Source organism: Chlorocebus sabaeus, chromosome 23 (genome assembly GCF_047675955.1).
Source record: "Chlorocebus sabaeus isolate Y175 chromosome 23, mChlSab1.0.hap1, whole genome shotgun sequence".
Taxonomy (NCBI): Eukaryota; Metazoa; Chordata; class Mammalia; order Primates; family Cercopithecidae; genus Chlorocebus; species Chlorocebus sabaeus.
In genome coordinates this window covers 32,108,548-32,121,630 of record NC_132926.1, presented here as the reverse complement: position 1 = coordinate 32,121,630, position 13,083 = coordinate 32,108,548, and the positions used below count along the sequence as shown (strand labels likewise).

Sequence of the window (13,083 nt, the reverse complement as noted above, 5' to 3'; positions counted from 1 at the left end):
GCCACCACACCCAGCCTCAAATTCTAAATGTCTCTTACCTTCCATTAGAATTACTGATCTATTGAGTGACTCTTACTAAAGGTAGTGGTTGTCTTGGAATGTTGGGGAGGGAGGAAAAAAGTTGGGGACCACAGTTTCATATTATTAGCCAGGAGAAAGGATAAGAAATCAAATTCTTGAGTCTCCCATAGAATCCACTAATCTGTCATTATCATCATGCCCCTGGCTTTGGCATCCAGGAGTCAGTGCCAGGATTAAACCTTCTCTAATGCAGGCATTTCAAACCAACAATGGGAGGGGAAGAGTAGCTCACTGTAGTTGGAGATCAGGTGAGTGGGGAGGGAGAGTGAAGATGGTGTGAAGAAGAGCTGTGCTTCTCAGAGTCTACTTATTTATTATTTACTCATTTATGTATAAAGGGACAGGGTCTCTCTATGACCAACCTAGGTTGGTCTCAAACTCCTGGGCTCAAGTGATCCTCTCAACACTGCCTCCCCCAATGCTGGGATTACAGGCATGAGCCATCACGCCCAGCCAACTTTTGCCTTTTTGTTAGTATGTCTTACCAAGAAGGAGGAAGACATAACAATTCTGAAAACTTATTAGATGGAGGAGAATATAAAGAAGTAAAATTTTAGAATTTTTATTAATATGGGAGACAGTGTGGCATAAGTACATATATACTGCGTGAGAATGGTTTCTTAGTATGAGGTTAAAGATAATTCTACAATAATTTCTAAAGTGTGATTCTATTTTGATGTAAATCTGGTTTTTTGTTTTACCAATTAAAACTTCACTTGTACACTTGCTCTTAGCCAAGGGGCTAAGAAAGCAGTAAGACTTCACTTTTACAGTAGTGATTTGTAATTTAAGGAAAATACATGGTTTCTTAACTAGAAGAATTTTTTCCAATTTGAAGTTTTCTTGTGGATCCTTGAGAATGTTTTTCTTTTAAAAGAAGTCTGTTCTTTGTGATGGGAAAAATGAAAAATAAAAATAAAAGAGGTCTGAACCTTTTCAAGTTTAAGAAACATTGTATGAAAAGAAAGAAATCTAAAGTTCCTGTCTCACCTGGGCTAATAAGTAACAGTGAGACCTTGGGCAAGTTGCTTAGCCCTTTAAACATAATTTTCGTATTTGTAAAATGAGAAGATTGATGTATGATTGTGTTTATTCTAGCACTGACATTCTGTGATGCTCTGATGATATGTCTGCATGCAAGAAATATCAGGATAATACAAACTTTAAAAGTTCTTTTCCATTTATATTTAACATTTCTGTATCCTTCCTTCCAGGTAGCGATGGGCCTCTTTCAAGTGGGTTTTGTTTCTGTCTACCTCTCAGATGCCTTGCTGAGTGGATTTGTCACTGGTGCCTCCTTCACTATTCTTACATCTCAGGTCAAGTATCTCCTTGGGCTCAACCTTCCTCGGAGTAATGGTGTGGGCTCACTCATCACTACCTGGATACATGTCTTCAGAAACATCCATAAGACCAATCTCTGTGATCTTATCACCAGCCTTTTGTGCCTTTTGGTTCTTTTGCCAACCAAAGAACTCAATGAACACTTCAAGTCCAAGCTTAAGGCACCGATTCCTATTGAACTTGTTGTTGTTGTGGCAGCCACATTAGCCTCTCATTTTGGAAAACTACATGAGAATTATAATTCTAGTATTGCTGGACATATTCCCACTGGGTTTATGCCACCCAAAGTACCAGAATGGAACCTAATTCCTAGTGTGGCTGTAGATGCAATAGCTATTTCCATCATTGGTTTTGCTATCACTGTATCACTTTCTGAGATGTTTGCCAAGAAACATGGTTACACGGTCAGAGCAAACCAGGAAATGTATGCCATTGGCTTTTGTAATATCATCCCTTCCTTCTTCCACTGTTTTACTACTAGTGCAGCTCTTGCAAAGACATTAGTAAAAGAATCAACAGGCTGCCAAACTCAGCTTTCTGGTGTGGTAACAGCCCTGGTTCTTTTGTTGGTCCTCCTAGTAATAGCTCCTTTATTCTATTCCCTTCAAAAAAGTGTCCTTGCTGTGATCACAATTGTAAATCTACGGGGAGCTCTTCGTAAATTTAGGGATCTACCCAAAATGTGGAATATTAGTAGAATGGATACAGTTATCTGGTTCGTTACTATGCTCTCCTCTGCACTGCTAAGTACTGAAATAGGCCTACTTGTTGGGGTTTGTTTTTCTATGTTTTGTGTCATCCTCCGCACTCAGAAGCCAAAGAGTTCATTGCTTGGCTTGGTGGAAGAGTCTGAGGTCTTTGAATCCGTGTCTGCTTATAAGAACCTTCAGACTAAGCCAGGCATCAAGATTTTCCGCTTTGTAGCCCCTCTCTATTACATAAACAAAGAATGTTTTAAATCTGCTTTATACAAACAAACTGTCAACCCAATCTTAATAAAGGTAGCTTGGAAGAAGGCAGCAAAGAGAAAGCTCAAAGAGGAAGTAGTGACTCCTGGTGGAATCCAGGATGAAATGTCAGTGCAACTTTCCCATGATCCCTTGGAGCTGCATACTATAGTGATTGACTGCAGTGCAATTCAATTTTTAGATACAGCAGGGATCCACACACTAAAAGAAGTTCGCAGAGATTATGAAGCCATTGGAATCCAGGTTCTGCTGGCTCAGTGCAATCCGTCTGTGAGGGATTCCCTAACCAAGGGAGAATATTGCAAAAAGGAAGAAGAAAACCTTCTCTTCTATAGTGTGTATGAAGCGATGGCTTTTGCAGAAGTATCTAAAAATCAGAAAGGAATATGTGTTCCCAATGGTCTGAGTCTTAGTAGTGTTTAATTGAGAAAGTAGATAGAGGAATGTCTAGCCAATAGGTTAAGATTTCAAATGTCCAACATTTCCCAGTTCCACAGTGGAAAATTTTGCACACTTGAAATTTTAACCAAGTGGCTAGATATTATTCCTTCTTTGAAGCTAATGGCATTTGTTTATACACACTGCAGCAGAGCTTGTAGCTGGACAGAGTCAAAAAGAAGAAAATATGGTTTCAGGTTTTCTTGCAGATATGAAGTGTTCTTGGAATGCAATAAGTATGTATTGAATTGAACTGTAAAGTAGCTCCAAAACTTAATTACTATCCTGTTTTAGGGGTTATACATTTGGATTCTTCATTCTCCAAGAGATGAAGCGGTGAAGTTGGAATTTGCATTGGAAGTGCTGTAGACTTCTTTATGTGGCTCAGTGGTGAGAGAGGAAAAGAATGTTGCACCTGCTCTAGTACCAATAGGTCAAGAGGCTTCTGGATCACAAAGTCATAGCTAGACAGGTTTGTTCTTGTAGTTCTCTATTCCCAGTCTTTGCTCCCCAGATGGCAGTAGTTTTTAGTAGGAAAGTGCCATTCCTGTCCTTAAGGCACAGTCTCATCAGAAGTCTAACACCTGGGCAGGTTTGTAACATCCTGAGAGCCAGCCTGACATTAGACAGAATACCCTTTGTAATACACTGGAAATTTTTAGTCATGCCTTTCTGTTTAGGATAAATAGGTAAGCACAAAGAGCTCTTCAAAATCAGAAAAACAATAGGAGTCCTTCCTTGTCTTTTCTGTGATCTCTGTCCGTCCTTGTTTCTGAGAATTTCTCTACCATTAAGCTCTGTTTTAGCTTTCAATTATTCTAGTTTGTTTCCCACAGAATCTTTCCTAAACTGGTAATTTTGTCAGTGACAATCTTGTCAGTCAGCAATTTCTAACAGCATTTTAAATGAATTCGATGTACAGTAAATATTGATGACAATGACAGCTTTTAACTCTTCAAGTCACCTAAAGCTATTATGCAGGAGGATTTAGAAGGATCACGTTCATGAAACCCAAGTGCCATGGGTATATTATTCATGATACCTGGCCTACAGGTCATGAATTGAATAATTTCCTTTCAAAAAGCAAGAATGTCCAACATTGAAAGTTTATAGTTTTATATTTGGACCTTGAAAGGTAAGAAAAAACCAGGCTCTCCAAAGTTAGGAATAGGGAACTAATTTATGAAACAGCCCTCTTTTTTTTTTTTTTAAAAAAAAAGCAAACTGCAAAAGCACAAAATCATTTTTCAATCTGTTCCCAGATTCTAAACAATTTTAAATATTTATGAGAAGCAAATCCTATGTGTAGGGCATCTGTTGGAGTGGGATGCTTTTAGACATATATTAAGTATGTACATGTTTAATATGTATATTTAAAATGTATATATATTTTATATCTCTATTATCCTATATAGATATATGTAACTTAGCTTTATTGTTAGCTCCATAAGCTGCTAGTGTTGCTTTTCTGTTGGTAGAGCTCTCCCATTTGGTGACATGGAAAATACCTTTCCATTATCACAACAAAGCAGTTGCTCAGTAGAAAGTCTAGATTTCTGTCTTATAGGTGATTCACATTATAATTAAATGTAGACTTCCTGAATTTTGACATCCTTTTAGAACTGGGGTCTGGAATTCCAGAAATGTTAATTGCTGCTTGTATTTGTTCTTGTTTGTTTTTAGCCAGTATTTGCCCTTTCTATCCAACCTTATGAATAATAGCAGTAAAATCACAGTATCTTGATCAGTCTTTATTTTTTTCCTTTTTTCTTCTTTAAGAGACAGTCATCCAGGCCAGAGTGCAGTGTGATCATAGCTCACTGAAGCTTCCAACTCCTGGGCTCAAGTGATCCTTCCACTTTGGCCTCCTGAGTATCTTAACCATAGGTATGAATCACCACACACTGCTAATTTTTTAAATTTTTTCTAGAGATGGGGTCTCACTGTATTGCCCTGGCTGGTGTCAAACTTCAGGCTCAAGCAATCCTTCAGCCTCAGCCTCCCAGAGTGTTGGGATTACAGGTATGAGCCACTGCAGTTGGCCAAGTTACTTGTTTTTAATCTCTCTTGCCCTTCTCCCAAGGCAGGCTTAAGTTGAGACTATTAAAGGTGTCTAATACCCTGTAACAGAGTAATGAATACATGCTTAAGATGTTATAATTAGCCAACACCAACACAGCAAAAAATATAATTCCAGCCAGACTTTGGAAAATCCCTCAGAAGGAGGGATAACAGGATTTGACCTTTACCAGCAATTTCTGTCTATATGTGGATGTAAACAGTTCTGGAACGTTATGTATGCAGTTAGCGAATCCTTGAATTATGTTCTGGTTTGTACTTGTCCCATCCATCCATCCAAACAAGAGATTCTGCTTTTGGTAGCCATTTGTAGAAACATTTAAGATGTCACTAGAATTTACATTTCATCCTCTCTACTTGGGTTGAGGTTGCCTATATTTGGATATTGTTAAAAATGTTCTGGTTGCTGATATTCAGAGGAATCAAACCTGGAACCAAAGCCTAATTTGCCAATAAAAAAACTGTTTTCGGCCAGGCGCAGTGACTCATGCCTGTGATCCCAGTACGCTGGGAGGCCGAGGTGGGTGGGTCACCTGAAGTCAGGAGTTCGAGACCATCTTGGCCAACACTGGGAAACCCCGTCTCTACTAAAAATACAAAAAATTAGCAGGGTGTGGTGGCACATGCCTGTAGTCCCAGCTACTCAGTAGGCTGAGGCAGGAGAATCACTTGAACCCGGGAGGCAGAGGTTGCAGTAAGCCGAGACTGTGTCACTCCACTCCAGGCTGGGTGACAGAGCGAGACTCAAACAAAAAATGTTTTCATTTGCTCTCTTGACCAAAGGCTAGGACTTTAGTTCATTAGGCGTTATTTTAAACACTATGTTGATACAAAAATATCTTGCTTACTCTAAACTTTAGAGTCTAAATGAAGCATTTTCTCAGTGATTACTGACATATACAAAATTCTGAATATCATAAAATGGTTACCATTTAATTGAAATGTAGTGTGGTATACTCTTGATGGTTAGAACTCTTACAGCCTTATATATTTTTAAATTTGTTACACCCAGAGGGTTGGAGTGTGCCAGTGCACAGGTAGACTAAGGAAAACATTGTAGAGGAGTGAAGAGAATAGACCATTGAAAAGACTATTATCTGACCAGTGGAGGCAGAAAAGAGAGGAACCCAGTTGAATAGGATCCAATCCCCGGTTAGCCCCCACACAATAATAGGGAGACAAGGATTAGGAGCCATACCTCTGAGAACAAGGTCTCTTTATAGAGCAAATTTATCTTTCTAGAAGGGGAGCGTCACAGGATCACAGATTCACCAAAGCTGAAAGGGCTGAGGAGCTCATGGTAGCCTGGGTTGACCTACTCTGGAGCACGGTGTCTTTCTTCTAAACTGAGTGACTGTAGTACTATCTGTGCCTCTGATGGAATAAAACTGACAGATGTCTAATTTTTTTTTTTAAGTAGGACCAAAAGAAAACAAGATTTAGATAGTCTGACTTGGCTTTTGAACAGCAGCAGACATTGCAAGTCAAAATTGTTGTCAAATTTACATATGGTAAATGATGAACTTTAAAAATGTGTCCAGGTGTTAGATGAGTTCATTAGACTATTTTAATGCTAATGGCTAGTACGTTTTAACAAGAACAGCAATTATCTGCTGTGGTATTTCCTTAGTAATTGGTCATTTAAGAACATGTTAGGGTTAGCCCTGATCTGAATATAAAAGTGAGAAAAGGGCTACAGTGCATTTCTTGGTAACTTAAATTGAGTCTTGAAGTTGTAACGATCCATTTGGAGTTCTGTGATCCTTATTGTTCTTAATGAATTGTGTTTCTCTATGTATTGTTACAGATGAGCCATAGGTTTCTTTGTATCAATGTAGACATTACTTCAGATACCTCTGAGGACCTAGCCAGCAGTCTAGGACCCTGGGCCAAGTGCTGGGACTATGGTACTAAATCCAGTAGATGAACTGTGTAGTAACTCTCCCAGGGAACGCACTAGGGTACTTAGGGTGCTTTGTGGAGCATGTTGAAGCTTTGACTGAGATCTGAGCAGGAGGCAGTGATGTCCCTGGTCTATTCAGGGAAAGATTTCACTGGAAATGGTAAACATCCAATTGACAGGATTTAGATTTCGCTTAGTTTTTCTGCTTTTTACTGTTTCTCTCCCCCATCTCAGTGTTTTCTTTATCCATTCTATTGATGCCTTATTTGAAACTGGGCTTAAACTGCAAAAAGAATGAAGTTGGATTTAGGAAGCTGTTAGATCATTGAGTGGCGTTAAGAGTGAAATTTCACTTGCAGAGAAATTTCCTTTAGCCTAAAAAAAAAAAAAAAAAAATTTAAAAAGAATCAGTTTTTTCAATTAAAAAAATAGAAAGCTGTTAGGCTCCTAATTTGTGGTTTTTGTTTTTTTTTTTTTTTGTAAAAACAGTTGAGATAATCCTGAATGGAATCAACAACTTGGGTGCTAATTACAAGAATGAAAATTATAATGGAAAAGGATAAAATAATATACCAGCTGGTTTGTTACTATAGTCCATGTATTAAAATACTGTTGAAATACGTTAAAGGTAAATTTTTAAGGTTTAAAAACTTTTAGTAACTTTCAGGGATGCAGAATTTAGATGTTGGAGGTGGGGAGATTTATTTTTATAAGGTAATTTTTATCCTGATAAAGACTTAAAAAAAAGTTTTGCAACTGAAATTTTAAAGTAAACATATTAAACACAAAAAGTAAAATAAGCATTATAGTAAATAGTGGATTCTCTGGTGTGTATTTTTTATCTTAGTGTTATAAAATTGGAAGAGAATGGACTGAAGTCTAAAAACTAGAATAATGAAGGACACTAAAACGCCTTTATTGTAGATACTATGTAAGTCTGTAGATAAGCAGCTTAAGCCAAAAAGGTCTTTCAACTGAAACTTTAATCAACTTATTTTGGAGATGTTCTTTTCCCTTGTCTCATGCGCCATCCCTGAAATAATAAGATACATGGGATCAAACAGCCCTTGCCTTTTCAACACAAATCAGTTGGAAAATTATGATTTGAGTCCTGTTGTTGCCATGGCTTCTGTTTCTCAGAAATGAGTGTATATGAACATACCGATCTATGTAATAGATTACCTTTTTTTGTCTTCTTTGCAACTTTGTATACAAACCAAGACAATATCAGGGTGACAGGTGAATGAACTTAAATTTTCAGTCTTGTCTATTCACCAAAAAAGTATACTGCCTGTTTTTTCTTTAATTATTCAAGGTTGATGACTTTTAGGAACATGTTTTATACTGTATTTTTTAATTAAAGCAAGTGCCTTGATGTAATTCCATGTAAATCATTGCTTAATCCTCTTATGGGATGAGGATGAGTTATGAATGTATTGCAGCCTACTGGAAAGAAGGGGGAGTTGGTTAATAGCAGATACTTTTCTTCTAGAAGGTTATGTTTTATGCTGTTTATTATGTAAGATCCTGTATGTGTGTTGAGATTTAGAGGTTTCATTTATTTTATCTGCTAATAAATTGTTACTCTAATAATACATTACTCTGTATTTAAATTATTTAAGTGCAAGGAGGGTTCTGACTAAAACACATTTAGGCTCCAGTGAGTTTTAAAATACCATCTGTTGACCAGGCTCAGTGGCTCACACCTATAATCCTAGCATTTTGGGAGGCTGAGGCGGGCGGATCACCTGAGGTCAGGAGTTCGAGACCAGCCTGGCCAACATGGTGAAACCCTGTCTCTACTAAAAAAGCAAAAATCAGCTGGGTTTGGTAGTGAACACCTGTAGTCCCAGCTACTCAGGAGGCTGGGGCATGAGAATTGCTTGAATCTGCGAGGCAGAGGTTGCAGTGAGCTGAGATCACGCCACTGCACTCCAGGCTGGGTGACAAAGTGAGACTCTATCTCAGAAAAATATATAAATAAAATAAAATATCATCTGTTAGGCTGGGCGTGGTGGCTTATGCCTGTAATCTCAGAACTTTGGGAAGCTGAGGCAGGTGGATCACGAGGTCAGGAGTTCAAGACCAGCCTGGCCAAGATGGTGAAACCCCGTTTCTACTAAAAATACAAAAATTAGCCAGGCATGGTGGCAGGGGCCTGTAATCCCAGCTACTCAGGAGGCTGCAGCAGAGAATTGCTTGAACCCAGGAGTCAGGTTGCAGTGAGCCGAGATCAGGCCATTGCACTCCAGCTTGGATGACAGAGCAAGACTCCACCTAAAAATAAATAAATAAAATAATCATCTGTTACATTTGGAGAGTAATTCAGTCATTAATGTTTCCCAGCTACAACAAAAGGATCTGTCCTCAGAGAAGGACATAAAGAAATCCAATTCTTTTTCCTTTATGGTCTTGAATGAGTCAGTTAACCCTTTGGTGAAGAGGGGAGGAAGACTAGATTACTTGAGGACCCTTTTTGTTTTTTGTTTGTTTGTTTGTTTTGAGACAGGGTCTTGCCCTGTCGCTCAGGCTAGAAGTGCAGTGGCGCAATCTTGGCTCACTGCAGTCTCGACCTGGGCTTAAGCAATCCTCCTGCTTCAGCCTCTTGAGTAGCTGGGACTATAGGTGTGTGCCACCTCACTCCAGCTAATCTTTTTTATTTTTTGTAGACATGGGGTTTTACCGTGTTACCCAGGCTGATCTTGAACTTCTGGGCTCAAGCGTTCCTCCTGCCTTGGCCTTCCGAAATGCTGGGATTAAAGGCATGCCTGACTCCTATTCCATACAGTGCTGGGATCAGAAATTTTGGATCATGTTTTACTACTATCTTAACTCTTGAGTTTGGACAAGTGACCTTTGAGCCACATTTTTGTCCATCAGTAAATACAGGCTAACACCTTCTGAGGACTAAGTGAGAGAACTAGGAGTAGATTCCTGACTGGAGCACACCACTTTGTAAGGAATAGAGCACTACCCTCACCTTATACATGCCATGAAGCCTCTCCCAGAATGTCCTCCTCTTTATGCCTCTCTCAGTTCATGAGGGTACAGGGTTAAGAACAGTTTTTAGTCCTCCTTTTGCAGTAACTCTGAGCATTCTCCCAACCTCATACCCACCTCACAGAGTGAAGGAGTTGAATAGTCTAAGGGTCCTTCCAGTCTTACCATAGTGTGCACTGCTGCCTGTGAGCAGCACCTGGGATCCAGAGCCCTGTGAGGTATACTCAGTCATTCTCAAGCATCTCTGTCAGCCATCTTGGAGGGCCTTGCTTCCCCATCTGTCCTTTCAGGGCTTGTGTCCTTGGCCTCTTCTCTCTTCACTCACTGCTTAAGTTTTTTGTTTTCAGATCCAGTTGAGGCTGATGAAAGTATGACTCAGGGAAATAGCTACATGTGCAGGTATACACATACAGTTCTAAAAAGGTTGGCTCATGGGCTCTCATATGTTGAACACCTTGCATTATAAGCCCACTCTATATAACTGCATCCACATGTATGGCTTCAATCACCTTGCTATCTGTGGCAGCCAAAAAATAGTTCTAGCCTAACCATTCTAGAACGCCAAACAGTCTATCTGTCTATATATAAATCTCCAGGGCTGGTTGTTACCAGACAACTGCCTGGATGCCCAGAGACATCTCACGTGTAACATGACCCTCAAACTCGTCTTCCTTTCCCGAGTAACGTACCTTGATCATGGTGCGACCCAGCCACTTAAGCAGAAACCTGAAATTTCATGAAATCTTCCTTTACAACTCCCACAGTAAATCCATCTTACCTCGTAAATGCCTCTCAAATCCAACATGTTTTTCCTACCCCTCAGTGTAAATTATTTCTCTTCAGTACTGTCTACAGCCTAACTAGTTTATCTGCTTTTCTACAATCCAGCCTCCATACTAGTTATCAATTATTTCAGTAAAAAAAAAAAAAAAAAAAATTATTTCAGCCCTGACCATTGCTACTTGTCAGGGCAAGTAGAAGGGGTCTCCAGTGTCTTTAGGATAAGTTCAAAATAAATGGTCTAACCCACAAGACTTAAAAAACTCTGCCCTTACATCTCCAGCCTTTCGTTCTACCACACATCCTTTGCTTGCCATACCACCCACCAACCTTAGGTGCTCCCAAATGGGCCATTTAAAAAAAAAATACCCCAGGCCTTTGTATATGCTATTCTGCCAGGAGTTGCCTCCCAGCCCCATCTCCCTAACTCCCTACTTTTCTTTCCAGATACTTATCAAATGTCCCTTTTCCTTGGCAACATTTCCTACTGAATTCGTCTTCTCTTATTCAGGGGCTTCTTTAGGGTCCCCCTCTATATTCCTGTATATCTTTGCATATCCTCTAAAATGACATTTACCACTCATAAAGCGTAAACTATATTATTTGCATATTCTCTAAAATGACATTTACCACTCATTCCCCCACGCCCCATCTATCTCCTCTACTAAGCTTCTTGAGAGTAGGGCCATGTACTTCATCCTTAGAGCTCCTATGACCTGCAGTGGGTTTATAAGGTTAAATAAGTTATTACTGCAAACATGGATATATTTGTTGGGTAATTATTTCCCTAATACTGGCTCATTTCCAGAGCTTGAGTGTCTATCCACGATCAGGTACATAGCCTATGGTTTTTCATTTTTGGGGTTTTCACCATTTTTTGAGACAGGGTCTTGCTCTTTCACCCAGGCTGGAGTGCAGTGGTGTGATCATGGCTCACTGCAGCCTCAAACTCCTAGGCTCAAGTAATTCTCCCGCCTCAGTCTCCTGAGTAGCTGGGATTACAGGCATGAGCCACCACATCTGACTAATTTCATTTTTGTAGAAACAGGGTCTTGCTATGTTGCCTAGGCTGCTCTCAAACTCCTGGGCTCAAGCAATCCTCCTGCCTCAGCCACCCAAAGTGCTGGGATTACGGACATGAGCCACTATGCTCAGCCTGGCCTATGGTTATTAATAGGTTGGAAAAAGTCTCTAGAGAAGAGATAGTATGTAATGGAGGGGATTAGGTGGTCCCAGGCAGTTACTTCTAGGTAAATTGTTTGAACAAGTCCAACATCCTATGTGTCTTCCTTCTTTCTTTGTTGCCTTCCCTCTCAATCTGTACCACATCAGAGAAATTACAAGTGGCAGCTCCAAAGGTTTCTTCAGGTGACACTGTCTCCCTATGTAGTCCACCTGTGCCCTCTGGTGGCCACCATATGCTACCACATTCCACTTTAAAGGTAAGTCTGGCTTCAGGTAGCATGAACAGCAGTTTAATAGGTCTACAACCTTGGAATTAAATTATCTGAGTCTATTGTGGTTTTGTATTATGATTTACTAAAAATATTAAATAATAAGTAAATAGTGCTTGAAATATAATAGACAATAAATCTTAGCTTACTTGCTTTTGAATCAGGCCCTTATGAGTAATGGCACAGAAAACTCCTTGAATTATCATCTATTGATTAGGCTGGTGGTTCTCAAACACTGAACCCCAAGACCTGTTAGTGGAAGAAAGGGCTGATAAAGCAGGTCCCTGATTCTAGATGGTACTCATTTCATTCCAAATAGGGATAGAATGACAGTAGAGTGCATTTATAGAATACTTAGTCTGTACCAGGTACACCTTTTTATCCTCATGACAACACAATTGAGGTAGGTGCCTAGGCCTAGTATGCTGGCCTGCAGAGAGGATTAGTCAACTGGAGCAGAAGTGGAGTTGCCACTCAAGTGACGTTGGAGTGACCAAAGAGGTACAGAGAAGCCATAGAACGCCTGATGAGGAGTAATATCAACCTCTTTTAGCTTAATAAAATACCAAAAAACCCTGATGTCCAATAGAATCAAAGTTTTAGCCATTGTAAACTGGACTGCAAAAATTTTCTTTTTTGGATGATTTCCATCTTCCAGGATCTAAATCATGACATATTAAGTAAATCAAGAATGTTAAATTTGTTTTTATTATTAGTAGTAGTATTTTAGATGGAGTTTCATTCTGTTGCCCAGGCTAGAGTGCAGTGGCAACCTCTGCCTCTTGGATTCAAGTGATTCTCCTGCCTCACTCTACCAAGTAGCTGGTATTACAGGCACCCACCACCATGCCCAGCTAATTTTTGTATTTTTAGAAGAGACAAGGTTTCACCATGTTTGCCAGGCTAGTCTCAAACTCCTGACCTCAGGTGATTCGCCCCCCTCGACTTCCCAAAGTGCTGGGATGTGTGAGCCACCACACCTGACCAGGGATGTTAAATTTGTTTTTTAAAAAAAGCAAGTTTAAGCACATATTTA

The 13,083-nt window shown here is 39.6% G+C and overlaps 1 protein-coding gene across 1 annotated transcript in view; it reads left to right on the top strand.

The window, feature by feature from the left end:
• SLC26A2 (solute carrier family 26 member 2) overlaps positions 1–8,408 on the top strand; it is a 33,272-nt gene extending 24,864 nt beyond the window's left edge. Inside the window, exon 3 of the mRNA XM_008014957.3 lies at positions 1,296–8,408. Within this exon, the coding sequence (XP_008013148.2) occupies positions 1,296–2,816 (1,521 nt within the window). The 3' untranslated portion in view covers positions 2,817–8,408. The remainder of the gene's footprint in view (positions 1–1,295) is intronic.
• Positions 8,409–13,083: the final 4,675 nt, after the last annotated feature.